Source organism: Coffea arabica, chromosome 1c (genome assembly GCF_036785885.1).
Source record: "Coffea arabica cultivar ET-39 chromosome 1c, Coffea Arabica ET-39 HiFi, whole genome shotgun sequence".
NCBI classification, from domain to species: domain Eukaryota; kingdom Viridiplantae; phylum Streptophyta; class Magnoliopsida; order Gentianales; family Rubiaceae; genus Coffea; species Coffea arabica.
The window spans coordinates 56,667,561-56,691,413 of record NC_092310.1 but is presented as its reverse complement, the minus strand read 5'-3'; the positions used below and the strand labels follow the sequence as shown (position 1 = coordinate 56,691,413).

Below are 23,853 nucleotides of genomic sequence, written 5' to 3'. Positions count from 1 at the left end.
TAAGCAAATAATAAACGCTGGTTATGCGTACGTAATGTGATAACAGCAATTTTCCATTAAGTTTGTTTATCATTACTATTTGCCTTTTTCCTTGTCCACTCAGGAGTAATACAAGTAAATCAGAGCCAAGACTTCAGAACATATAATTAATTAAAACGTAAGTACGTCTTCACTTTCCACGGAAGCTTTCTGATCGATCACCATTTCCAATAGAAGAGTAACTTCCCAGCTTTTTAAGATCTGGAAAACAGTACCAATATACAACTACAAGCAAAGAGGGCGGAGAAGGGCAGAACAGAACAGAGTAGGGGTCTTCCTACAACAAAAGAGAGAAAGCGAGAGAGAGAGAGAGAGAGAGAGAGAGAGGGGCGTGGTTCCAAAAAGATAAGGTAGGGAAGGAGCAATGCTCGCAGGCCCAGCAGCAGGGATAAACCGTTGGTAAGAAGAACGGTTATCAATAATTTATCATAGTATGATGTTTGATAATGACAACCTTCCTTCCACGATTGATTCCATCCATCCCCGACCATAGGAGCACTCATAATAAGAAGAAGACTCCTTCCCCCTTTCCCCCCTCTATATATATTTATAGATGTACGCAATGCCGCGCTAGCGAGGATGATGATGAGCTTCTTCTGCAGCGAATTCAACGGACGCAGCTGGGTGGTTGCATGCAGATTGAAAAGAAGCCCCAGCCCCTCTTCTGCACCACAAAACAACAAACAACTAGCAAATTATCCCTAAAAGAGAGCAGATTTCAATTTAATCACAAATGGAAGTGGAGGCAGGCAACACATAGAAATCGACCCTCAGACAAAGCAGCATTATAATCACTTTTGGCCAGAGAATTAATTAGTATATTCAAAAGGTGCAAATTAAAGGACTTTTTGTGTTTAGTCGTGTAGCCCTTTCTCCTTTTTTTGCATATGATGATGAAGAAAGAAGAAGGAAACAGAGGGATCGCGCGCGCGCGCTTTAATAAAATTCCAAAGCAGTTCATCGACGTTAAAACACCCCAGCTAGCCTTTTCTTCTTTTGTTTTTCTTTTCTTTTAAACTAGTAGAGTAGCACTTTTCCATTTTCCTCATCTTGCTTCAAGGGGCCACAACTCACAACTTAAAACCATGCTCTCCAAATTTCTTTGATTTTTCTTTACACGCCCAAAGTAACATCTACGAATGCATGGGCTGTTATAAAAGATGGTCCAATTTCCAGCGAGGTCAACCCTCCTCCATTGGCCATTCTTTTCTTTTGACAAAGCCAAGGGATAAATTAATAAACCAGTAGGGCGTGGCAAGCATGTCAGAAACACTGCTGCTTTCGGGTCGAGGTCTAAGAGGCAGTGGGGGCATACGCATAAAGACAGACAGTAAGTTAAACCACTAATACTCTAATATCAACCACATAATAAATAAATAATACGACTACTGCGTGCGAAGTAGCAACACAATAATCTCTTATCGGACTTTTACCTTTCGGGGCTGTGCTCGGAGGAGCTCCGGCGAAATCTTGTAGAGGTCTTCATCCACGGCTTTAGGAGCAGGAGGGGGAGGAGAAGGTGGCAGTGGGCTTGGTGGCTCTTTGACGTTGACCCCACATTCACAGTCGCACACCACCCAAGCTTCCCCACCTTTTGCTTCTTTCCCCTGCCGCTGGTAACTTGTTGATTTTACCTGCAATCATGCACCATCATTTTCATTTTCATGCTTGAAAAAAAGTGATGATGATGTGTACGTGGCATCTTAAAAACTACTACTCCATACAGATACAGTACCGCTTGTTACTATTAGTCGTACCATTCTGAGCAGGGATCTGTTTCCAGCGAAAATCGAATGGCCAATTTGTGAAAATAAAATAAAATCCATTCAAATACTAAATGCTAATCCGCTGTAGCATAGCAAATGGGTGGGTGGACAGAAATAACCGCCACCCATCGGTCAAATCTCAAATCTACTACCGGTATTGGAGAACCTACCCCACCCCTGCATATTCTGCCGCCATACGATACAATCTGACAATTGTCAATTTGCTCTGTCAAACCAAGCAATAGTCAATACCATTACCATATGGTGTAGTGCTTCCACCACGTAGCATCATAATATCCATGGTTTCTGATAGCAGTAGAAATTAATAAATGTTTTCACATGCCCAAAAGAAATCTGGGTCTGGGATTGCACTTGACCAAAAAGTTGTTTCCAGCTTCAGTTGGTTATTTATATTAGGGACAGAAATTGGATAGCCTCTTTGTTGGAGTAACGTGACGGAAAACAATTGGATGGGGATTAGAGTTGAGGAAGAAACTAAGGATAAGTAAGCATTACCCTGCGACGAGGAACCACAATCATGGCAGGAGCGACAACATCATTCTCGTACAAATCACCAGCAACGTACAGATCACGATCTTCAGAGTAGCTATAGCGAAACAACCCAGTCTGCCTTGCTGTCTCGAAGCACTGGGTGAACGGAAGATCGTCATTGCAATCCCAGCTTCCAAATGCCGGGACATGGCCCCTCCTCCCGTTGAAGTAGTACTCCTGATAGTTAAACGCATTACTTAAATTGATTGAAAACTCAAAACAGAGCAATGTAATCATATCATCAAAGCAAAACGCCAATTGGTCTTATATACCACTTGTCAAGAGTCAAGAAAGATGAATACTTACATCCATTGGTAGAAGACTACTAGTGGTTGGTAATAGCCAGCAAGAAAAGAGGCAAAATTGAGTTTTCCAAGCACTCAAAAGGGCTTGAAATTGTGGCAAGTTGAATATGAAGGGAGGGTTGGGGGGGAGCGGTGGTGGGTATAAAAAGGGCAGGGGATGAGACTTGAGAGGAGTAAATGACCGGTTTCTTGCTTGTGACCTAACAAAGGAGTTGAAAAAACAAAAAGGTAGTAAAATGTATAAGAGGAAAAGAGAGAGAAGAAATGAGAGAGCGTAAAGGGAGGGATGGGGATCCAAAGCGGTGTAACTTACGTTGCAATCTACAGGAAAAAGCTGGAAAGAGAGAGAAAAGAAAGGCCCCGGCAGATATTATTACTGATTAGTACTGGAGTATTATTTATTATTATTGTTGTTGGTTAAAGGAGGCATTGCAAATTTGCAGTTGCAGGAGTACGAGTAGTAGGTACTCCTCGGACAGGAAGAAGAAGAACTGAAAGAAGAGGAAGAAAGAAGAGAAGGGGAGTGAATTGATTAGGTTTACTTTTTGCTCTGTATGGGGGGCCGGGGAAGGCTGTGCGGTATATGCAGGCAGGAGGCAGGGTTTGAATTCCTTGTCTTTCTATTACTACTCTCAACTCTTTATCAACTTTTTTGTGACGAGGGGTCGCTCTAATACTTTGGCTTGTTTGTCGCTGGCTAAGTGTATATTCCAATGTATGCAGATAAAAAGTAGTACTAGTAGCTTTCTTCTCCCTCTCTCTCTCTCTCTCTCTCTCTCTCTGATGATTCTCCCATCTCAAAGCAACCAGAGAGAGAGAGAGAGAGGATTGAAAGTGAAAAATGGCTTTTTAGCCCCACATGCGTCATTGCTAAAATTGCATGGTGCTCTGTGCCCCTGCAAAGCTCCAGAGAGAGAGGCACAAATAGTCTAATGCTAAAGCTCAACAGTAGTAGTAGTCCCAGATAGATAGATAGATGTATTTGCATTGCAGTGTTGATGGGTCAACAAAACTACAGAGGCATCAGCTGCAGCTGCAGGTTTTTAAACTTTGAATACAGGGATAACCAACACCCTTTAATGGAGTTCACCGTCGCCTTTAGCGTGGGATGGAAGGATAAGAGATCAAGAATTCAATTCTTATTTTTTATCAAAAAATTGTCACTTGATATAATCTTGCTTAAAATTCGTGTACTTTGCACTCATATTCGATATAGTAATTTAGTCATCGTGGATTCTCATTCAAAACTCTTTTCCTTTAAGTGGATGAATTTGAGTTGCCTGTGGAGTATCCATCCGGTACAAACATGCAATTCTCCGCTAGTATATATATAACTTCGTACCTCTGCATAGCAGCTAGCTACTCGAGATAATCTTCTTAACCACCAATTTAATTGGCAAGAGATTCATTCTCTCTTATCTCGAGGCTACTAGTAGTAAGTTCTGAATTTGAAAACCGAATGGAGTACTAGTAAAGTCCAGCTTCATTGCGCTTCCGTCCCAAGAAATAATAATAATTTGAACATTGGCGTGTTACTACAGTCTAATTTTTGACTCCTCCTCGCCGATTTATTGAATCTCTTCCACCGGAGAATCCATGCATTGGACAACCGAATCTTTATATGGACCTATCCATAAGAAGCACAAATAACTCTCCGTGTGATTCTCCACGAGAAATGAATTATTGATTGGTTGATCGGATCCTGCCCCTGTGTGATGAGTGATGACATTGCAGCACCTGAAGTTCGTTCTACTGTAGCGTCTGCGTCGCATTGAGAACCGGGTTTGACTTTTGCATTATTGATTCTAAGCTTAGCTAACGGGGAGACCAACTAATTAATAGCCAGGGTTGCCTGCCCACCTCAACATCGGCTTCTCGACAAAGGAAAACGACCATTCAATTTCATCCATTGTGGAGGGAGTCCCAGCCGAGTTTGCCCTTTGGTTCTTTCATTGTGCTCCGCACATAATAACGCATGGTCAAATTGGATGCGTCGTCCTGTTTACAGATTCTATCGGTCTGGTTAGTCGGACACAAGCCCATTGGCCCAATACCGATCGTCGTCCGAAGCCTGAAAGCCTTCCCATTATTCTAATTGTCTGGATTTGGGTCGTCAACGCTTGCAACGGCAAAGGTTTTTCTTTCGCTCATGGGGGGTTGAGATTAACTCTTTTTTTTCTTCTTTTTTTTTTTTCTGTGCTGCTGAACAACAAAAGAGATGCCAATTTTCGGCTTAGGTGGCAAAAATTTGTTGGTTCAGTTGGTAACACAAATTGATTCCTTATACTATATAAGAACGAGTTTAGGACTAGATTTCAACCGCAAGGGGTGAGGCTATTTTGAAAATGTGAGAGTGTTTGAAGAGTAATTGGAACATTGAGTACAAGTCATTATAGCCTTAATTTCACTATAATTACTTATATAACCTTTCAGACATTTAAGGTTAGGGGCAGGTTTGGTATGTTACAATGTTTGATGCCAAGTTGAGTATCAAGTACAACTGAATAAAACTTGTATTTTGATAGAATTACATAAAAGTCCTTTTAATCATTTATTATACTAACATCCAAGCCTTCCAATTTCCTGAAACTTTTCTCATCCGTTAAGGAATTAATTGGATGTTTATCCTTATACTATATAAGAACGAGTTTAGGACTAGATTTCAACTGCAGGGGGTGAGGCTATTTTGGGAATGTAAGAGTGTTTGAAGAGTAATTGGAACATTGAGTACAAGTCATTATAGCTTTAATTTCACTATAATTACTTATATAACCTTTCAGACATTTAAGGTTAGGGGCAAGTTTGGTATGTTACAATGTTTGGTGCCAAATTGAGTATCAAATACAACTGAATAAAGCTTGTATTTTGATATAATTACATAAAAGTCCTTTTAATCATTTATTTTACTAACATCCAAGCCTTCCAATTTCTTGAAACCTTTCTCATCCGTTAAGGAATTAATTGGATGTTTACATAATTGGATTTTAATTACAATTAATTAACTTAATTATTATCTGAACAATCATTATCATATTTATGTCCTATGTTTAGCCGATACCCTTTCTTCTTTTTCGGTTTCACCTCTTTGATTTTATTATAGCTATTAAATATTTGGTGGAATGCATAACTTTTCCTTTAAATTGAGGTGAGTTCTTTGAATTTGTTTTCTTCGATTGTAGTTTTTTTTTTCTGATGATTGGTTTATTCCAGAACTCCATATAGTTTGCCTTTAGATACTTCTAATTCCAAAAGCTGACTAATTGTATTGTTTTTCTTAGTAGATCCCAGAGATTCTGTCTCTGGTCAAAGTACAATTTGAAATAATGTTGTCACTTTCTAAAATAATCAGAAAAGCAATTTTATCATCTTCTCCTCCTCACCCAAGATATTATCTCTTTATTTAAGTCAAATAACCTTTTGGATAGGGTATTATTTGAAATATTATTTGGAATAATTACTGTAGTACTTTTTGTGATGTGATGTATGTGAGATAAAAAGGTGGTTGGGAATATAAAAAGGTGGATTGGAAAATGTGTTTATGATGCAAGCGAAAAATTATTTGAGATAAGTTTTGTATCCAAACATTCCCCTTATTTCTCATGAACATTCTCCTATTATTCTTGACTCCAGGGATCTGTTGACTATATTCCAACAATTATGGTTCAAGTAGTTATTTTTTTCATATAATATGATTTGGAATTCAGCTTGTGTTTATTTTAATTGAGAATTTTATGATTGTAAAATTTATTAACTTAGAATTTTGTATTTCATTGAAACTAAAAAAGAAAATTAATCATGCCACATAGTACTGAGATGTCATTTGCACTCTATTTGCTTTCCATGTTATGATCTCGTTCTTGTATTATACTGTTTATATAGTTTCAAATATAAAAAATTTGTTTTTTTATGCTATGTAAAAGAATTTGTAGTGGAACTTGATGAGTTTAAATGCCTTACCTACAGCACCATTTTGATTGCATTGTATTAATTCATTTACTCATAATTGTATGTTGTACAATGATAAATAATGTTTCTTGATTTGATTGAAACAACTATTATCCATAGTTCAAACGAGTCAATTAAGTAGAGATGTTATATTGGATACTTATACAAGTAAACATTGAAAAATATCATTAAGCAGTTTCTACCTATAGTTTGCAATTTGAATTCATACGAGGAATTTCTTCTGATTTTACTTACCATTTTCTACAATTTTAAATTTAGAAAATATTATTTGCACCAATTTTTTATAATCAAGATAGTTTCAATTCAGATCTTTAACAATTATGCAGATTTGAACTTATTTATGAGATTATAAAGAAATGCCCCTAACAAAAAACACCAAATCTGAATAGTTTCTACAAAACTTTGAAAAAGCCCATTTAAGTTTCTTACCTATCTATCATTTTTGGACATTATTATCTCTGTAAGAAACATGTGATTAAGTCGTGTTATACCCACCAAATTATATAAATAGTTAGTAAAAAATAAAATTATTTTATATTAGATTGGACGTAAAGTGATTGATGAATAAACTTGACTTGATAATTCAGATTGAGCTTAAGTCGAGAAAGAAATCAGAAGTATTGCTTGAGGGATCTTTCACGAACATATATAGATTCGAGAGATGAAGGGTCTAATTGATATTTTAAAATGTTTTATCATCTTGGATAAGTTTTAGAATAGACCTTTGGATACTTTTTAATTGCACTTCAAACATTCTTATATTTTCAAACTACCATTATCTTTGCAATTGAAATTTAAACACAACCTTTGGTCATAACGGATTCTTATATAGTATAACGATAAGAATGTCTTATTGCACATTATTTTTATTGACTCACTATGTAATTCATGTGATTTTTCTATTAAAATCACATGATAAAATCATCATACTTCAGTTCCTATACTACAAAATATTAAACAATAATTATTAATTATCTTGAATCACAATCACCAAATTCCCGTGCGTCGCGCTGGCTATCCCTCCCTAGTTAGTTGATAAGAACGAGTATCTTCCAATCGTATGTACGAATCCTACTGCCGACAATGTGAGAGTTGTGTTTGTGGGTTATATGTAAGAATCTCTGTCTATATGATTTCAAATGCATGTCTCGACTGGCAAAAGCTCAAAATAGTTGTAGAGCCTTTAGTAAATTTCACAAAATGTACACAAAATAGTAAATTTGTAATATTAATAATTTAATTAAAAAAATGTGATTACTCGAATGGACTTGTTGAGCCTTTAAACCTTTGAGTACTAGAATTTGGAGTTCGAGTTCGACTTGTAAACTCAAATTTGACTCGAGTTTGGTCATAGTTGAGTTATTGATTGAGTTATTTGCGAGTTCAAATCGAGTGACCCGAATCTTTTGCATCCCTAGTATCTGCGCTACACTGCAACACCTTCAACAAACTATTTGAACGAAAACTATGTAACATATGAAACTCGATGGGAGCCTAAACTATGACATAATTTCATTGCATTATGTATGCCAGGCCATGAGTTCATAGTGGAATTGATAATGAATATGGAGAAGACAACTAAATCCTCGCTTTGTTCCATAAAACGATGATTTGACCGTCCTAATTGCCAACGTATCAACAAACTAGGCCAATAAACTTAGAACTAACAAACCACAGCCGGATTAGAGTACATCCGGACTACAACAAACAAACACACAAAAAAGACAAACTCAAAATCATACCTTCCAATCTATTCCCGACATCTAGTAAAATTCCAGACCATTCTATGACCACAAAAATTCAATAAAGAAGATTGGTTCAGGAAACGTACCCAATTACCAAAGCCACAAACATTAGATGACCCCTCTGCATTTCACCACCCGTGACTCGTATGATTGAATCAACTTTAAAGCCGTTCGTGCCAAATTCTAAGTCACGGGCTCACACTTATTATTATTTTTATTATTATTATTTTCACGGAAGGACTCTAACACTATATATAAATCTTCAAGACATGCATGTGAGTTAGTTAGCCATAAGCCACTCAAGATCGCAATTGAGCAACCAACACTGAAATAATGGCGGAGATGGGAAGTGGAATTGGAAGCAAAACAGCGGCAGTAGCAGTAATGCTGGTGGTGCTGGTGGGACTAGGATGCCCTGAATGGTCAAGGGCTATGAGCTTGTGCAACATGGACGAGAAGGGACTAATGGCATGCAAGCCATCAGTGACACCACCACCGCCCGACCCGGTCGATCCCACCTCCGATTGTTGCGATGCCCTCAAAGGGGCGGACTTGAAATGCTTGTGTTCTTATAAGAACTCCTTCACGTTGCCCTCTCTTGGGATTGATCCTGACCTTGCCTTGGCACTCCCATCCAAATGCAACCTCGCCCTTCCTCCAGATTGTTAAAAGGTCATCAATTAATATTCCCCCTCCACTAACAAGCCGTGGATCTCTAAGATATTCCACTCATCAAGCATGGCTTAAATTTACTGAGTAGTATATAAAAAGAATAATAAGTTTTTAGACTATTGATCAACTTTTGTTTTGCATTCTTCCAGGTACGTCCGAGGAGTATACATGCTGGCTATGGCATTCATTATATGGATCACATATAGTTAATTGGTTGAGAGCTGGGACTGCAGTTTCATGGAGTAGTACTGTTTTAATTAGCATCGTCGTTGTATGTATATGGTTTGTAATAGCAACCTGAATCAGCATGGAAGTCTGAAGATCCCTACTGTGGTGTTTGTTGTGTGGTGTAAGAATTAATTCCTCTCTTTTAAGTCTTTGACCACGCTTATTCTGAAACATGAAATATGCTGCAGGGCAAATGCCACTTGGGATCCTCGTGACATGTTTTTCTATGTCAATCCAATGCCACCTATAATACTACTGTGCATAGTGTCCTGTTATTATTTACACTTTAATTTTCTAATAATTCAACTTGGTTTGGTTTAACACAAGTGTAAATAAAAACCAAACCAAGTTGAATTATTAGAAAATTAAAGTGTAAATAATAACAGGACACTTGGCACAATATTATAGGTGGCATTGGGTTGGCATAGAAAACATGTCACCGAGGATCCCAAGTGGGCAAATGCATGAAATGAATGCCTCTTTGGATAAAGCTTACAGGGTAAACATACAAGATTAGAGTCGGTTAAACCTGTTTACGTAATAGTTATTCTGTCTACGGAGTAGAATAAATGAGACTTCACATTACGAGATGCTAAAGTATTGTCCTGAAGATACTTTCAGTTCTATACGGCCTTAATTTCTGTGCTCGACTCCAAGCCAAGGTGTTTCTACTCTCTATAGACAGCCACACACTCTTTTTCTTTATTGGCCAGATCTTTGTGACCGTGGCCGTCGTCGCATGTATGAAGTAGTAAGGTCTATATGATTCTATGGCTCCTGAGATTTGGGGGGAGTCCATGATGGTGGGAGATAAATGGCAATGGATCAATTACGGTTGTGTCCAACAATCGATTGTTTTTCACCGAGGAGTGGCCCAAGTTCAACAGCCCTGACTTAGTATCCTAGGACCCTGCCATATGCACAACAATCCATGCTCTTTCAACAGGCCCAAAAAGCTAACCACAGGGTCCAAGCAAAAAAGGAAAATACTGTAGAAATTAATAACGGCGGCATTAGATGAATGTCAAATGTTGATTAAAAGGGAAAAGAATACATACAATTGGCTATTGGAAAAATTCATAGTCCGATGCATAATTCGGGAAACTTGGAAGTTCAGTTTTTATTCAATTCACAAAATCTGATTACATGCACAAATCTAGCCATTATGCGCAAGTTAGGAACATTGGGCCTGTGGAATTTCACTTTCTATGCTTCGGGTACTTTACCAATATCAATGCTGACATGTTCTTTTCCAAGTTTTATGTCGATTTCAATACCCAACCAGCGTTGCTAGCTGAGAAGCTAAAACGACTTTAGTTCGATGAGATTGTCACGTAAACTTTTTGTTAACCAAACAGGATTGTAGGTTTCTACTTTGATATTAAAAGTTTTTTGTTCTCTTCATTTCCTTGTCCGTTGGTGTATGATGGATAGTTCACAAAATAGTAACAAATACAGTACAGGAAAAGGGTAATCAAGGACTCTGATGAATAAAAGCTAAAAGCTTTAACAATATACATAAATAAATCTGGAACCCCAAAAATAAAAATGACGTGAATAAATCAATAACTATAACTCTTCTTAGAATTAACATTTTAAAAGCAAAATTACACTAGAGTACTACAGGAACGGTGAGTCGTTATAGGAGAGAGCAGAAAGGCTAAAAGCTTTTTCTTTTTTCTCTTTTTTTTTTTTCGGGTGTCTAAGCAAAACGCTGAAAGGTTTGCTGCGTAAGATATATTCAGATTTACTTGGAAGCGTGTACCTTAAAAATATAAAACTAATCTAATACTCCCTCCGTCCCATTTTGTTAGTCTTGATTTTTTTTTTACACAAATTAAAAAAGTATAATTAATTTGGTTGGAAACATAAATTTAGATTAATAATTTCCTAAAATACCCTTATGCTAATCACGAAGAGTGTCAATTAATATCAGTTACAGCTAATGGGTTAGTATTGAAAAAGCTCAATGTATTCAATGTAGTGGGTTAGTATTTAATAACAATGTATTAATAACAAGATATTTAATAAGGGTATTTTAGACAATTTGAAAGATTACTACATTTCTTAACGGGAAAGTGGACTACAATTTGGGACAGACGAAAAAGGAAAACAAGACTATCAAAGTGGGACGGAGGGAACAGTACGTTTATTGTTCCGACAATCGAATGAATGTCCCTGAATTTGACTGTTGGTTTTGCCAAGGCAATCCCTGCATCAACAGTGGTCATTTTGCAGCATTCCTCATTTTTGTGCCCCTTCCCTAAAGATTAATCGGCCAATCCTGACACTAACCAATTAGTTTACTTTTAATGAACCTAATTAATACTCTTTTAGCGAGAATCAACCGAGTATTCTTCTAATACGAGAAAAGAGAAACAATAGGAATACAGCATAATCGCGTGCCAAGCCAGTAGGGGGTAAGCTCGTGCTTCAAGCCAAATAAACAAGCTATAGCTGAAACCGGAATTGTTAGCACCACCAACATTTATGTTTTGTCAGCCATCAATTCTGACTCCCACTCTTTAACATATATCAGATGAGGGCTTGAGCAGACCAAGGGAAACTAGGAGGAAAAGTTCCTACCTCCCAAATCAAAAGATACAATAATACTACACACCTTTCAAATTTTATTGCAAGCGTAGAGATTAATTTCTAATCTGTGATCAAACCTGCACTTTATCTAATATAACCAATTCGCCTAAAGAGAATCGGTTCCACCCTCCCAACATTAACTCACGAGAAATCCACGAAAGGTTACTGGGACCACATCTCTCTGTTAATTTAACGGCCAAGCTCGTCCCATACCGATACGCAGAGCTGCTCGCCTGAACGTAATTATAGTTTTGCGTTTTCAACGCTCTAATGCATGGCAATGCCTGCCGTTCGTACAACTACTGGTGCCCACGGCCCTAATTTTCAAACCCCCAGACCCCACTTCTCCACACTTCGGGCCCCCCTTTTTACCCCATCCAACCTTAACAACGCCCAAGGCCTTTTTCATTCGTCGAAGTCTCCAACCAGTAATTTAAACAATATAATACTAATCCTTAATAATCATATATCAAAGTAAGATACTATAGTCTTACAAAGTAACAACTATAAACCACCACCACCTAGAACCCGCATAACCCATTACACTCTCCAAGGACGTGTCTCTCACCACCGGATATGGGGTTGTCGAAAAGTCAGCACTACCCCTTATCCTTTCACCATAAAACCCTCATTCAAGCCATTAGTTGAGGTAGCTTTAGAAACATGCAACTAACCACAAAAGCAAATCACAAAGCACATAATGCAAGACCTTAACTACTAAGCCGTTTCAGCCGAGAGAGGGAATTAAAGTTGCAATGGATCATCAACATTGTTTCGAACCCAAAATACCATAATGATGTTCTAAGCATCTAACCAGCTACTGCAGTTTCTGGTATTTAATAATACTAGCTTAATATCTGCAATGCTACCGGAGTTGACTGTCTGAGACAAAACGATAATACGTCTGGATTGAGTACTAGTAAAAGTTAGAGATGAGAGACATGATGGTTTAGATCCAACGCCTTTTAAGCCTCCACGTCAGCAGAGGCACTCGCAGGCGAGCAAACCAGCCAAACATTTCCGTAGGGATCCTTGAGCTTCACCACGCGCCCATCAGCACCGCAACAATCAGCCTCACTCACATCCTCCGAGATGGCTCCGGCACCCACAGCCTTCTCCACCGCAGCTTCAACCTCCTCAGTCTCCAGGCAGAAAGCCACTCCGCCTCCAACTGTTTTCACTCTGGACGGAATTAAAAACAGTAGTGTTATGGTGAATGAAGTGAAATAAAAAATGCAAAAAAAAAGAACCCTAAAGCAATGAAAAGATCGCACGGAAAGCCAAAAAGTAAAAAACATACGGGAAAACACCGTCCAACCACAAAAAAAATTGGAGAGGCGATGTAAAAGAGTTAAGCTCACAAATTAAAAGATTAACGCGAAAACCATGTCAGTCGACTCCATTTACCCACGTAATTAATACAAAAATAAGTAAAAAAACATAATACAACTATATTTCAGAGGGGGGAAAATGGTAATGACAACTAACGTTCGCCGAAATATTATGAGCAAAGGACAGACACATCATAAAACTACCAAAACTAGGAAAAAAACATATAAAATGAAATTTTAGCTGTTAAAAAATGATCATACATCCTTTTTATCGTTTTAGAATATCCTGATACAAGACAACCAACAACAGAATAATAACGACCTCAGCAGAAGAACCAAAAGACCAAGATAAATTAAACAAACAACAAAACAACGTAAAACAGGCCTCGTTCATAAATATCGTTTTGATAATACAGATCCATCCAAACAGCAAGCAAAAAATCGTACGGAGATCATTTCAGCGCTAGCAAAAATTTAAAAAAGGACGGAAAACGTACGGAGCACGGGAGTCATCAGCAATGAGGTCAGAGACGAGGAAGGAAAAGGAACCAAGCTTGAGTTCAGCAGAAAGAAGGAGAGGAAGCTCCTGCTCGGCCTTCCTCTTAGGATGCACGGTACGGTTAACCTCTTCGGCTCCAAATGCCACCTTGTAAAACTGTACGGCGTCGTTCGCCTTTGGTGCCTCCACGAACAGCCACGGCTTCGCCACCTTGAAAACCACCTCCTTCACAGCCGCTCCGTTGGGTGCAGCGCCTGCGTTGTGAGCCTCCTGCGCCATCGCAAATGAAGAAGAGGAAAAGAGAGCAGAAAACTATAAAACCCTAAGTGAGAGAAAATGCGGAACAGAGAGCGAAGGTGAGACTTAGAAAGAGAGAGAGAGAGAGGGAGAGAGAGAGCGCGAGTGAGAAAAGCGACTGAAAAAATGGATAAATGGAGGAACGCTAGGTCTGCAGATGTGGGGTCATTTATAGGAAGCGCAGAAGCGGAAACGGTAGTGCTTTGGTATTTTTATCGGGTTGGGTTGGGGGAGGTAAATATCGGAAGTAAAGTATTCTTGGAGAACAAGTTGACTGTTTGCCATTGAGTTTGTTTTTTATTTTGGTAATGCCATGCATTCAGCAGTTGGGGGGCATCGGGAAATGGAAGGCTCGTCCTGTAAAATTGGGAAGACCCGACTAGCCTTTGGTTTCGTGGGTTTTACGGGGGATGCCATCTTTCACTGGGCAGAAACAGCCATATCTCAGATGATTTCCTTGTCATAAGTTCTGTTGGCGTGTCAGTGAAAGGGAAATAAAAAAGAAAAATAGAAAAGAGAAAAGTTGAAAACCAGCATGCATTAAGGAATTTGTCCGTTTCCCAGTGGTAAGGTTCATTGGAAGACTGGAACGACTAACAACACGTCGTAGCCCCCCTGCTTCTTCTAAGTTCTAACGTGATGGGGTGCGTGACTTGAGGTTTAGGCTAGAGGGATGTACGCAGTAGTAGTACTACTACCACTACTAGCATGAGAATAAAGGGGGAAAATATCCTTTTACCACCATAGAAGTTAGAATATTTCTAGTTGATGCGCAATAGATAATTGTTAAGATATCTAAATTACACTTAAATTATCATACCATATAGATACACCACCTATGAATTGTGACACTTTTTTAAATTAACTACATTTTTTATAAAGAAATATAGAACTTGATATTCCTCTTAACAAAAACTCAATGGACATCCATTAAATGTAACGATAAAATTAATCGTCATACCATTTTACATATGTACTCAGTTGGATTTTAGGAAAATATTTCTCGACGCCAGGATAAAGGAAAAAACGAGTCAGATTTCTTTTCAAATAATTCAATGATACCGTTAGTGATGGATTTTATCTTTACTAACGTATGTCCAATTGGCACTACGCCAAGTAAAGAAAAATCCTAATGAAATAGCCAATCCATATTTGGAAGAAAATGATGAAATATCCAACGTTCAATTAGAATAGCCGCTAGAAATGCCATCCTCTTTTTTTTTTTTTTTTGTTGGGAGGAAAGGTCATCGATTCGAATCAAGTCTATGGCTTCATGGATGGTTCCTAAACGTTTTCACAAGGTTGAGAATTTAAATCACTACTGTATACTGTTTGAAATTAGCACATATATATATTATTCATTTCTAAATTAGAAGTGTGTTCTTGAAATAACTTTTAAATGTTGGTCTTAATTGAAGTATAGATTACGCCCCCCCCCCCCCCCCCCCCCCCACAAAAAAATTGGTCTTAATATATGTATTCCGGAACCTCTCAATCTATGGGTCTACATGGATTCTTAGAAACGAAATGGCATTCTCGATTCTCAAATTTCAAATGACATGAGTAGTGTCCTTATTAGCTACTACTTTTTTTGAAGTTTAATAAAAAGCGAAAGTTTTTTTCCATTTTTTTTAATTACTGCCATTAACAAAATTAAAATGGAAATATATTAACCCAGAAAATGGAAAATGAGGAAAACGGTGCTAAAACTGCGGCCCTAATTTCTTTTGGGCTGTTCGCCGCTTTGTTTCTTGGGCATATCTCGACATTGGGAGGGTGTTATGTAGTTGGAGCCCATCGTGTGGAAATAGTGTTGCAGTACTTGCAATACAAGGGGAATCAAAGTAGGAATTAACCAGCCAGAACATGGCCCGTCAATAAATAAATTTCCTTTGTTGGATGTGTGAAGAGAGAAATGCGGGCCCTTTAAGGCCCAATGGACTAAGTATTACTACGTTAAGTACATTATTATTAGTATTAATCACCACTTAACTCATAGAACTTCAACCTTGCATTCAAATCGTCGATTAATACATAGAAACAGTAGCAATAGAGGAATTACTTGGTCACAGGCAGTCCTACATTGGAATATTGGCAATCGTCCAGTTTAGAGTGCCGAATGTCAACTGTATTAATGGGTGTGTTTGAATATCATATTATTTTAAATATTATATAAAATAATTATTATAATTTATGTGTGATATAATATATTTGAAATAAAAAATTAATTAAAAAAATAAAAAAATGTATTAAAAAAATATGTTTGTGATACAAGCAAATAATTTTTTGATACAATAACACATTGATTGTCTTTTACCAATTACCTCAACCAATGATTGTATTTGATTGTTCGCTACTATTGCAAATCGTTTGGAAATTGAAACTCACATAGTAATACGGCAATTTCAAAAGTCAAAGCAATTTTTTTTTTTTTGGGTAAGAAAAGAAAAGATCAAAGTAAGTATTATGGACGTGACTGGACCCGGTAAATTCGTGGTTAGTCTTCCTAATCAGCATTAGCCACTGTGCGGGGCCGTCTTAGCTCAGCCGGTAGAGCGCATGGCTTTTAACCATGTGGTCGTGGGTTCGATTCCCACAGACGGCGTCGGGAGGCCACTTGTTTTCTTTTCGTTGGCAGAAGAAAGAAAATCCGGGGTTTATAGCGATGGGGTGATGGGTTTTTGGGCTCCAAGCCGGCATTTGGTAAACCCACGAAGTCAGTTTCCTCCTCCATGGCCTCTTTCTCCGTTACCTCCGTCGCAGCTTCTGGGACGACTTATTTAATTCCATCAAAATTTCTCAGGACACAAAAATGGCGTAATTCTTTTCCCACGAAACCCAAGTGGCAGCTAAAGAGACGAAAGTTCTTGGCTCCATGCTCCACTTTTGAAGCCAGTGGAGGTTTTCCAGTGGATCAAGAAAGTAGCAGCAGTAGTGGTTCAAGGCAAGAAAACCAAAACTGGGACCCATCCCAATATGAATCTCTACTCAAAGGTGGTGACCAGGTTACCTCTGTCCTAGAAGAGATGGCCAAGCTCGTAAGTTTTGCTCATTATTCTTTCTCCCAAGTCTCAAGTCCTAATTGACTGGGCCTTATCCTAATAACAAATTTCTTTTCTTTTTGGGTTGTGCACTTTCCTGTTCAACTGCCTCTTATTTTGGTGAAAATCTTGATTCATCTTACTTCACTAATTATTAATTGCTATTTTGATATTCCTTATCAGGAAAAACAATTGTATGATCTCAAACCTTCATTTGTTTTGGGAGTTAAAAAAAGTAGAAATTAGAAGTTAAATATTTAGTAGAATGAAAGCTGTAAATACTTAACCTAAACCTTGCTGCATTCTAAGGAGCCCAACAGGATTTATTGCTGCAAAATATGTTATCGAAATGAATATGCTGAAATTCGTACCACTGCAGGATGGAGAGAGGTGCAATCCTGGAAAAAAAAGTCTATCAAATTGAAATGTTTCAATCTTTTCCTATGTTACCTGCATAAACGTGTTATATTTTCAAAGATGTGGGTAATGTGATTGATATTTCCTCACAAATGATACAATGAAAAAGGGGGGATTTCGAGTGAAGATTCAGATGTTTGTTAAATAAGAGGAAAATGATAACTATAGGTAAAAAGAAGACCACGAACCACATTCTGTTTCCAGAAAAGTCGCCAATTCTACTATTTTTTTTTATTGTGGCGATTAGCACATCAAATATGCTTTGATTTCACTCTCTTTGGATTTTAATTGTGTTTACTTGTAGTCTGCTTCCAGGTTTCATGTTGGTCGTAGAGTATGCTAGTCTTATCTTGCGTGTTAGTCGATAATGACTGCATGTGTCTTTGTAGAAATAGTTAAATCCTACTCTGCGGTGTAGACTTGTTGTTTCTGTACGTTGTTATAACTAAGATTTTGATCCAGACTATACACTTGCTTGAGTTTCTTCTTGTTCCAATTCTTCTGCATGTGTATTCAAGATGTTAGACTGAGAGAATAGTTTCTATCAGCTGGAACGAAGTTTTGAATTACTGCATCTATCCTATTGATAAGCTCCTACTGTATTCTCAATCTCATATCGGGAAATTAAAGTTGTCGTATTTTTCTGATTCATGCATGTCGCAATAGTTAGAAGACATGAATATGGATGAAGCATCTGAGGAGGTGGCTGTACAATTGGCTGCCCAAGGAGTTATTGGGAAGAGAGTGGATGAAATGGAGTCAGGGTTTATGATGGCCCTTGATTACATGATCCAGATTGCCGAAAAGGACCAGGATGAAAAAGTAATGATTTAATATCTCCATTAGTGTTCCTTTCTTTTGGGCTATTGTCATCTTGTTGAGTGAGTATTATCTGTTAGCCGTTGTATATGCCTTTCTAGAACAATGGTTTTGCTATTGTTAAAACTATTTGAAAAATAGCAAGAACAACTAGCTATAGTTGCAGGCATTCTTAGTTGTGCTGAAGCTTTAGAGATTTATTTAATCCTTCTGTTAAACCTACCTACAGCACAATAGTTTTGACATATCGGCTGCCATTTGCAGTATCCTATGTATTAAGCTCGTCGTTGCCAGGTTCTATTCAAATGATTGATTCACTCGAAATAGTATATTTTGACCATTATTACATGTTTCTTTTCAGCGCAAGTCACTGTTGGAGGTGATCAAGGAAACTGTACTATCCCATCTTACCAAGAAATGTCCCCCTCAGGTGAGGATATTACTTGGATTAGTAGTTTTAACTAGCTATTTTGGTTATCAGGCTAAAAGTTCATCTTGGCAGTGAATTATTTTCATGGTGCAGGTCCAAGTAGTTGGATTGCTCTGCCGAACTCCTGGAAAAGAAAGCAGACATGAACTTCTCAGGCGAGTAGCTGCAGGCGGCGGTGTATTTGAAAACAATAGTGGCACAAAAATCCACCTTCCTGCAGCAAACCTGAATGAAATAGCTTACCAGGCTGATGACATTCTAGAGGTTGTGCTCTTCTCAAAACTGAAGGAAGCATTTGTCATAAAAGATGGTTTTTCTATTATTTTATTATGCTTGCATAAAACCCTATGAATTTTTTTATTTTGTGTGAAAGAAAAGGTGGCAAAGTATTAAACCTTCTTCTTGATGAGATTGGGACTGATTCATTCTTGGGAAGATTCATTTATCATAGGGGCAGAAAACATCTGTTCTGGCATTTGAGATCAGCTGAGTAACTCAAGAGGGGGAAATCTTTCCACATTTCATCTGGTTTTCAGTTATTGATTCTGAATTGCTTTTTTTTTTTGCCCCCCTGGCCTAAGTTCCAACCAGTGATTTAGATTATCATATTCGTCATTACCTAATCTAAATTGCAAACTCCATTATACATTTTGCAGACAATACTGGTCAATGCTTCTTTGCTGATTAACTGGTTAAAACTCATTTTCTGATCTGCATTTTGCAGACAATGGAAACCCGTCCTGTTGTTCCTGACCGCAAGTTACTTGCAAGGCTTGTTTTGATACGAGAAGAAGCCAGGAATATGATGGGAGGTGGGATACTAGATGAAAGAAATGATCGTGGTTTTACAACTCTCCCTCAGTCAGAGGTCCTTTTTTTCCTCTGAATTGATTCGTGATATTCCAGTTTTCATACATTACAGAGTCATTGCCTTATCAATTGGTAGTGTAATCCCTTGAACAATGTTATACATCACAGTTATTTTGGTATAAGAATTATTTGGTGTGATATTGTGATAATGCAGGTCAACTTTTTAACCAAGCTTGTAGCTCTGAGACCGGGGAAAACTGTTCGTGAGATGATAAAAAATGTTATGCAAGGAAAGGATGAAGGTGCTGATGATTCCCCTGGGAATGAGGAGATTGGCAGTGAGGGAAGGATCTCAAGTGGGATTGCTGGAAAAGTATGATTTAATCAAATATCTAATTATTGAAACAAGTCTTGAAAAACTATGTCTAGTTAGGATGAATCTATTTATAACCCTCTAATCTTGTTATTCAGGCTAGCGTTACTGGTGTGAAACCGTTACCTGTTCGCCCTGGAATGTTTCTTGAGACAGTTTCCAAGGTATCCAGTTGTTACATGGATGATTGTGGCTTTTTCAGATAAAAGTTTTGATAGGAGATTTTGTCAAATATGGGATGCATATAGACTGACGTTTTCTAATAAGGCCGGAAAAGTTAGAAAGAAAGAGTCATAATGGCATGTCAAATATTGAAGCTATTTCAGAATCAAATGTAATCAAGTTCATGGAAACTCATAGCACTTGTTGAATAAGGGCTTTCTGCCAAAGAGAATCATTGAATCTCTATTTTCACTGATTCTTATCTTTGTTGGAACTTGTAGGTATTAAGTGGCATATATGCAGGGAATGTCTCTGGCATTACAGCACAGCAGTTAGAATGGGTGAGTAGATTTCTGTTTCTGAGTGCTTTCTAAGTTGGTTAAATTGACAACTTGCATTTGTTCCTTGGGAAAACCTAATAGGACCTTTTTTTTGTCCTTCGGGATGTTAGTTAAATAGTGTTGGATAAATGTTCTTGTACCTTATAAGCTAATAGGTTTTTATGCTATGCTACCATGCTTTACAGTGGTGCGATTCACCAACCAATTTATTAGTAGGTTCTTCTGATTTCTGGTGCACTTTGTCAAAGCTTATTTACTTCTGCAGTGTGCAATTTTTTTATGGGCTAGTGCTGACTTCTAAGGTCTGTTATTCAGGTTCACGAGAATACGCTACAAATTCTTCAAGAAATTGCATTCTGATTTTCATTACAGCAAACAAAGATGCACCAAGGTGCCGTACATAAATTTTTGAATAATGACTTAGGCTGTAGTGTTGTAGACATGTCGATGCTTTTATGGGATATAGAACAAAAGGCATCACAATCTTTGTACATATGGACATATCAACTAAGTACATTGCAGTGCCCCTTTTTGGGTGTAAAAATATCTTCCTCCCTTTTATTCTGCATAGATTTACCTGGATGTTTTGCCCTTTGACCTTCAGCTGCTACAGATCCGTAATCCTGGGAGTCTTGCCATCTATGTGTGCGCTAGGATATGTTTTATTTCCCACACCTTGTAACTTAATAAGCATTCATTTTTTCTTGCTATTGGTGATTGGATTTACCTTAGGCTCTAGAACTGCAGAATCGCTATTCAAAGAAAGATGAATATGGATAAGCATTTTGCATCTTGCTCGGTTCTTTTTTTCTTTCTTTTTTTTTCTATAGGAAAAAGAAGGTAAAGGATCTTATGATCATTACCTACGATCCTTTCTCGTTCCACAGTGTTTTTCTGGTTTGACTGCCTGTCATCAACCTTTTGGTGTGGCATAAATGTGACGAACTTTCTACTAGGATTTGACTGGTTTATGGTTTAATTAAAAGTTTCAACTTACTAATTCTCGTCATGAGACTAAGGATAAAGGCTTCTGGAAATGGAGATTCCATATGCTTAGAGACATCATCGAGTGTTTTGTCTTTAGGGAAAATGACAGAAATGGTCCTTACATTTGAAATGATGCAAATTAGTTCCTCATATAAGCAAAGGATAACATGTTATTTGTACTCCATTTACGTTATTTGCACTCTCACTGTTCCATTTTATCTTAATGAGATTGTATTACCCTTGCACTAATTTTCTTCTCCTTGCCCATGAACTAACTTTACCAGATTTTCTCTAACATTCTAAAACTAATTAATTATTCCATTACACATTAAAATGGCTAATTTAAAATTGTCACCAATATGTATTATGGATTTTTTTTTACAAAACTTGATGAAATTATATGATGTCAAAGATCAATCTAGCAATGCAATGTGAACAAATTTTAAACTTCAAGACAATAAATAAATAAATAAATAAATCTCAAACTTCAAAGATGATAAAAAATTGAGTACAATTACAATGTCTCATAATTAGGACATCAATGCTTCAAAAAAGTCTACTGAAAATAGCTCATATAGCCACTATAAAGGGAGTAAAGTTTTCTAATATACTTCAACAAAAGCATAACAACAAAAGAAATGAGGACAGGGCAGTACGGTTTCATTAAGATGAAAATGAGACAATGAGAGTGCAAATAATTTAAGGGGAGTGTAAATAATATTACCCTAAGCAAATTGCACCATTTTGTTCCTAAAATCCATTTAAGGCAACTTTTTTGGCTTGAAATTGTCACGCGACTATCACATGACCAAAAAATTGCAGGGGCAAAAAAGACATCATGTGCCCAATCCTACACCAATACGCTATACTCTAATCTGTTTATTTAAGCATTATTAGAATTAATTAATTAAATGATTGAATAATTAACCAACGCGTATCTTTTTAAGAAAAATAAGAAAGAATTAATTAGCATACAAATCTTTATTCCGTACAAAACAATCCAACAAAGAATTTCCCAAATTGTTTCAAACATATTTGAACTCAAAATCATCTATCTTAATTAATAACAATAAAGAAGCCTAAGAAAAAAAAATGAAGCACATTGATCTTGTAAACTTGAGATTGCCATGGAAAAGAAAATAAAAGAAAAAAAATTTAAAAAATGGTAATGATAAATCATGAGTACATAATATCTTTTGTGCGATTGAAATCATAATTAAATCGTGGTCACATGATGAATTGAAGTGAAAAAGTTTAATGAAATAGATTTTGGGACTAAAATGGTATCATTCATATATGTAAGGTTCGAATTTGTATCATTTTACAAGTGAATGACTAAATAACTATAAATGCAGCATGCGAGGTGTTGTTGGTGTCCTTTTTTCTTATTTTGATTCTTTATTAAACTGTACATATTCTCTCAATTATCTCAAATCAAACACTCGTCCTTTTTATTTATTGCTACATAATGTTAATTTATTTTAGAAGACTATTTGAAATTTACCACTTATTTAATTTCCTATAAGTGGTGGTAATGTTCCTAATTATTTCATGAATGTAGTTATATCGTGCACATTATGTTTCAGGGTTTTTTTTTTTGGAGGAGGGGGGGGGGGGTTAGAACTATGATTTGTACTTAAAACTTAATTCAAGTGTAGTTAAAACTTAAACTAACGACGTATTACTATTGGACTCCATTCATACCCAAATATGGAAAAAATATTAGCACTCTTTAACAAAGCTTCAGGCACTCCCTTTCTTTTCTTCTTTTGCATAAGCTGAAATTTAAGGAGCGTTGATATTGTCGATTGAATATTTGTGTGTACCACATATTTAACTATTTGACACAAAAAATAAGTAGAATTATATTTATAATACAGTGAACTCTGGGCCAATGACTCAGTGGCCACCAAGGGGGGTTTAATTCCCTCCTTGGGCTCAAACCTCACCTGCAGCGAAAAAAATTTAGGATATTCATTAGCTCCCTACTATCTAAACCTCCTTAGGTTCCCTCCTCCTAGATTAAGATAGAGTAGGCTATACAAATGTATCATTGCTTAAAAAAAAAAAAAAAAAAAAAAAAAAAAAAAACTGTTGGATGAGTTCCGAACATGAGTCGAACCATTCCATACTTCTTTCCTATGTCCAATCAGTAGTAATGATGATAATGGCACTCAAGATCAAAAAATCACCAAGACGGGAAACCCATGTGTTGATTGGACCTACCTGTCCTTTAATGGTTACTGTGATCTCATAACTCAATAATAGTTGTCCTTGTACCACTAAAAAAAAAAAAAAACGCTTGTAGAAGATCGTCCTCCGTCCTCCATTTTTTTTTTGGTCAAAATGATAACAATCCTCCGTCCTCCATAGTCCATACTAATATGGGTTGGAGGAATATATTTAAAAAAAGAAGTTGCATAATAAAAAAGCAAGAAATGCCCCTAATAATTTGTAGTAGTAGTAGTACTTAAACCC

The 23,853-nt window shown here is 37.1% G+C and overlaps 3 protein-coding genes, 1 long non-coding RNA gene and 1 other non-coding gene across 6 annotated transcripts; 3 read left to right on the top strand and 2 right to left on the bottom strand.

Annotated features, from left to right (window-relative positions):
- Positions 1-173: 173 nt before the first annotated feature.
- Positions 174-3,291, bottom strand: LOC113732309 (uncharacterized). 2 transcript variants are annotated; one of them, XM_072080933.1, is made up of 5 exons: positions 2,976-3,291; positions 2,664-2,862; positions 2,322-2,534; positions 1,473-1,673; positions 174-703 (listed from the first exon to the last, which is right to left on the bottom strand). In XM_072080933.1, exons 2-5 carry the CDS (start codon positions 2,667-2,669, stop codon positions 647-649), a joined length of 477 nt encoding a protein of 158 aa, XP_071937034.1. In that variant the 5' UTR covers positions 2,670-2,862; positions 2,976-3,291; the 3' UTR covers positions 174-646. The 2 variants fall into 2 exon arrangements, with proteins under 2 accessions (XP_071937034.1, XP_027113826.1); XM_027258025.2 differs by having other exon boundaries at positions 2,664-3,291.
- Positions 3,292-8,659: 5,368 nt separating this feature from the next.
- LOC113732304 (uncharacterized) lies at positions 8,660-9,419 on the top strand. The gene is made up of 2 exons (XR_003458717.2): positions 8,660-9,045; positions 9,195-9,419. It is a non-coding gene; the product is annotated as an uncharacterized lncRNA (long non-coding RNA).
- A 3,147-nt stretch (positions 9,420-12,566) lies between these two features.
- On the bottom strand, positions 12,567-14,138 carry LOC113732296 (uncharacterized protein At5g48480-like). The gene is made up of 2 exons (XM_027257994.2): positions 13,697-14,138; positions 12,567-13,050 (listed from the first exon to the last, which is right to left on the bottom strand). The coding sequence occupies exons 1-2, from the start codon at positions 13,975-13,977 to the stop codon at positions 12,834-12,836; spliced, it is 498 nt and encodes a 165-aa protein (XP_027113795.1). The 5' UTR covers positions 13,978-14,138; the 3' UTR covers positions 12,567-12,833.
- A 2,389-nt stretch (positions 14,139-16,527) lies between these two features.
- TRNAK-UUU (transfer RNA lysine (anticodon UUU)) lies at positions 16,528-16,600 on the top strand. Its single transcript has one exon. It is a non-coding gene; the product is annotated as a tRNA-Lys (tRNA).
- Positions 16,601-16,605: 5 nt separating this feature from the next.
- On the top strand, positions 16,606-20,991 carry LOC113732288 (protein PEP-RELATED DEVELOPMENT ARRESTED 1, chloroplastic). Its single transcript, XM_027257982.2, has 9 exons — positions 16,606-17,033; positions 18,120-18,275; positions 18,634-18,702; positions 18,796-18,966; positions 19,427-19,570; positions 19,727-19,885; positions 19,984-20,049; positions 20,329-20,388; positions 20,704-20,991. The coding sequence occupies exons 1-9, from the start codon at positions 16,728-16,730 to the stop codon at positions 20,746-20,748; spliced, it is 1,176 nt and encodes a 391-aa protein (XP_027113783.1). The 5' UTR covers positions 16,606-16,727; the 3' UTR covers positions 20,749-20,991.
- The last annotated feature ends 2,862 nt before the right edge of the window (positions 20,992-23,853 follow it).

Coding starts and splice junctions, on each gene's coding strand:
- LOC113732309 (XM_027258025.2), bottom strand. Junction 1,674..2,321: donor TTGTGGTTCCTCGTCGCAGG/GTAATGCTTACT, acceptor GCATGATTGCAG/GTAAAATCAACAAGTTACCA. Junction 704..1,472: donor TCCGAGCACAGCCCCGAAAG/GTAAAAGTCCGA, acceptor TTTGTGGTGCAG/AAGAGGGGCTGGGGCTTCTT.
- LOC113732296 (XM_027257994.2), bottom strand. CDS start 13,977: ATGGCGCAGGAGGCTCACAACGCAGGCGCTGCACCCAACGGAGCGGCT. Junction 13,051..13,696: donor GCTGATGACTCCCGTGCTCC/GTACGTTTTCCG, acceptor AATTCCGTCCAG/AGTGAAAACAGTTGGAGGCG.
- LOC113732288 (XM_027257982.2), top strand. CDS start 16,728: ATGGCCTCTTTCTCCGTTACCTCCGTCGCAGCTTCTGGGACGACTTAT. Junction 18,703..18,795: donor CCAAGAAATGTCCCCCTCAG/GTGAGGATATTA, acceptor TTCATGGTGCAG/GTCCAAGTAGTTGGATTGCT. Junction 19,886..19,983: donor CAAGTGGGATTGCTGGAAAA/GTATGATTTAAT, acceptor CTTGTTATTCAG/GCTAGCGTTACTGGTGTGAA.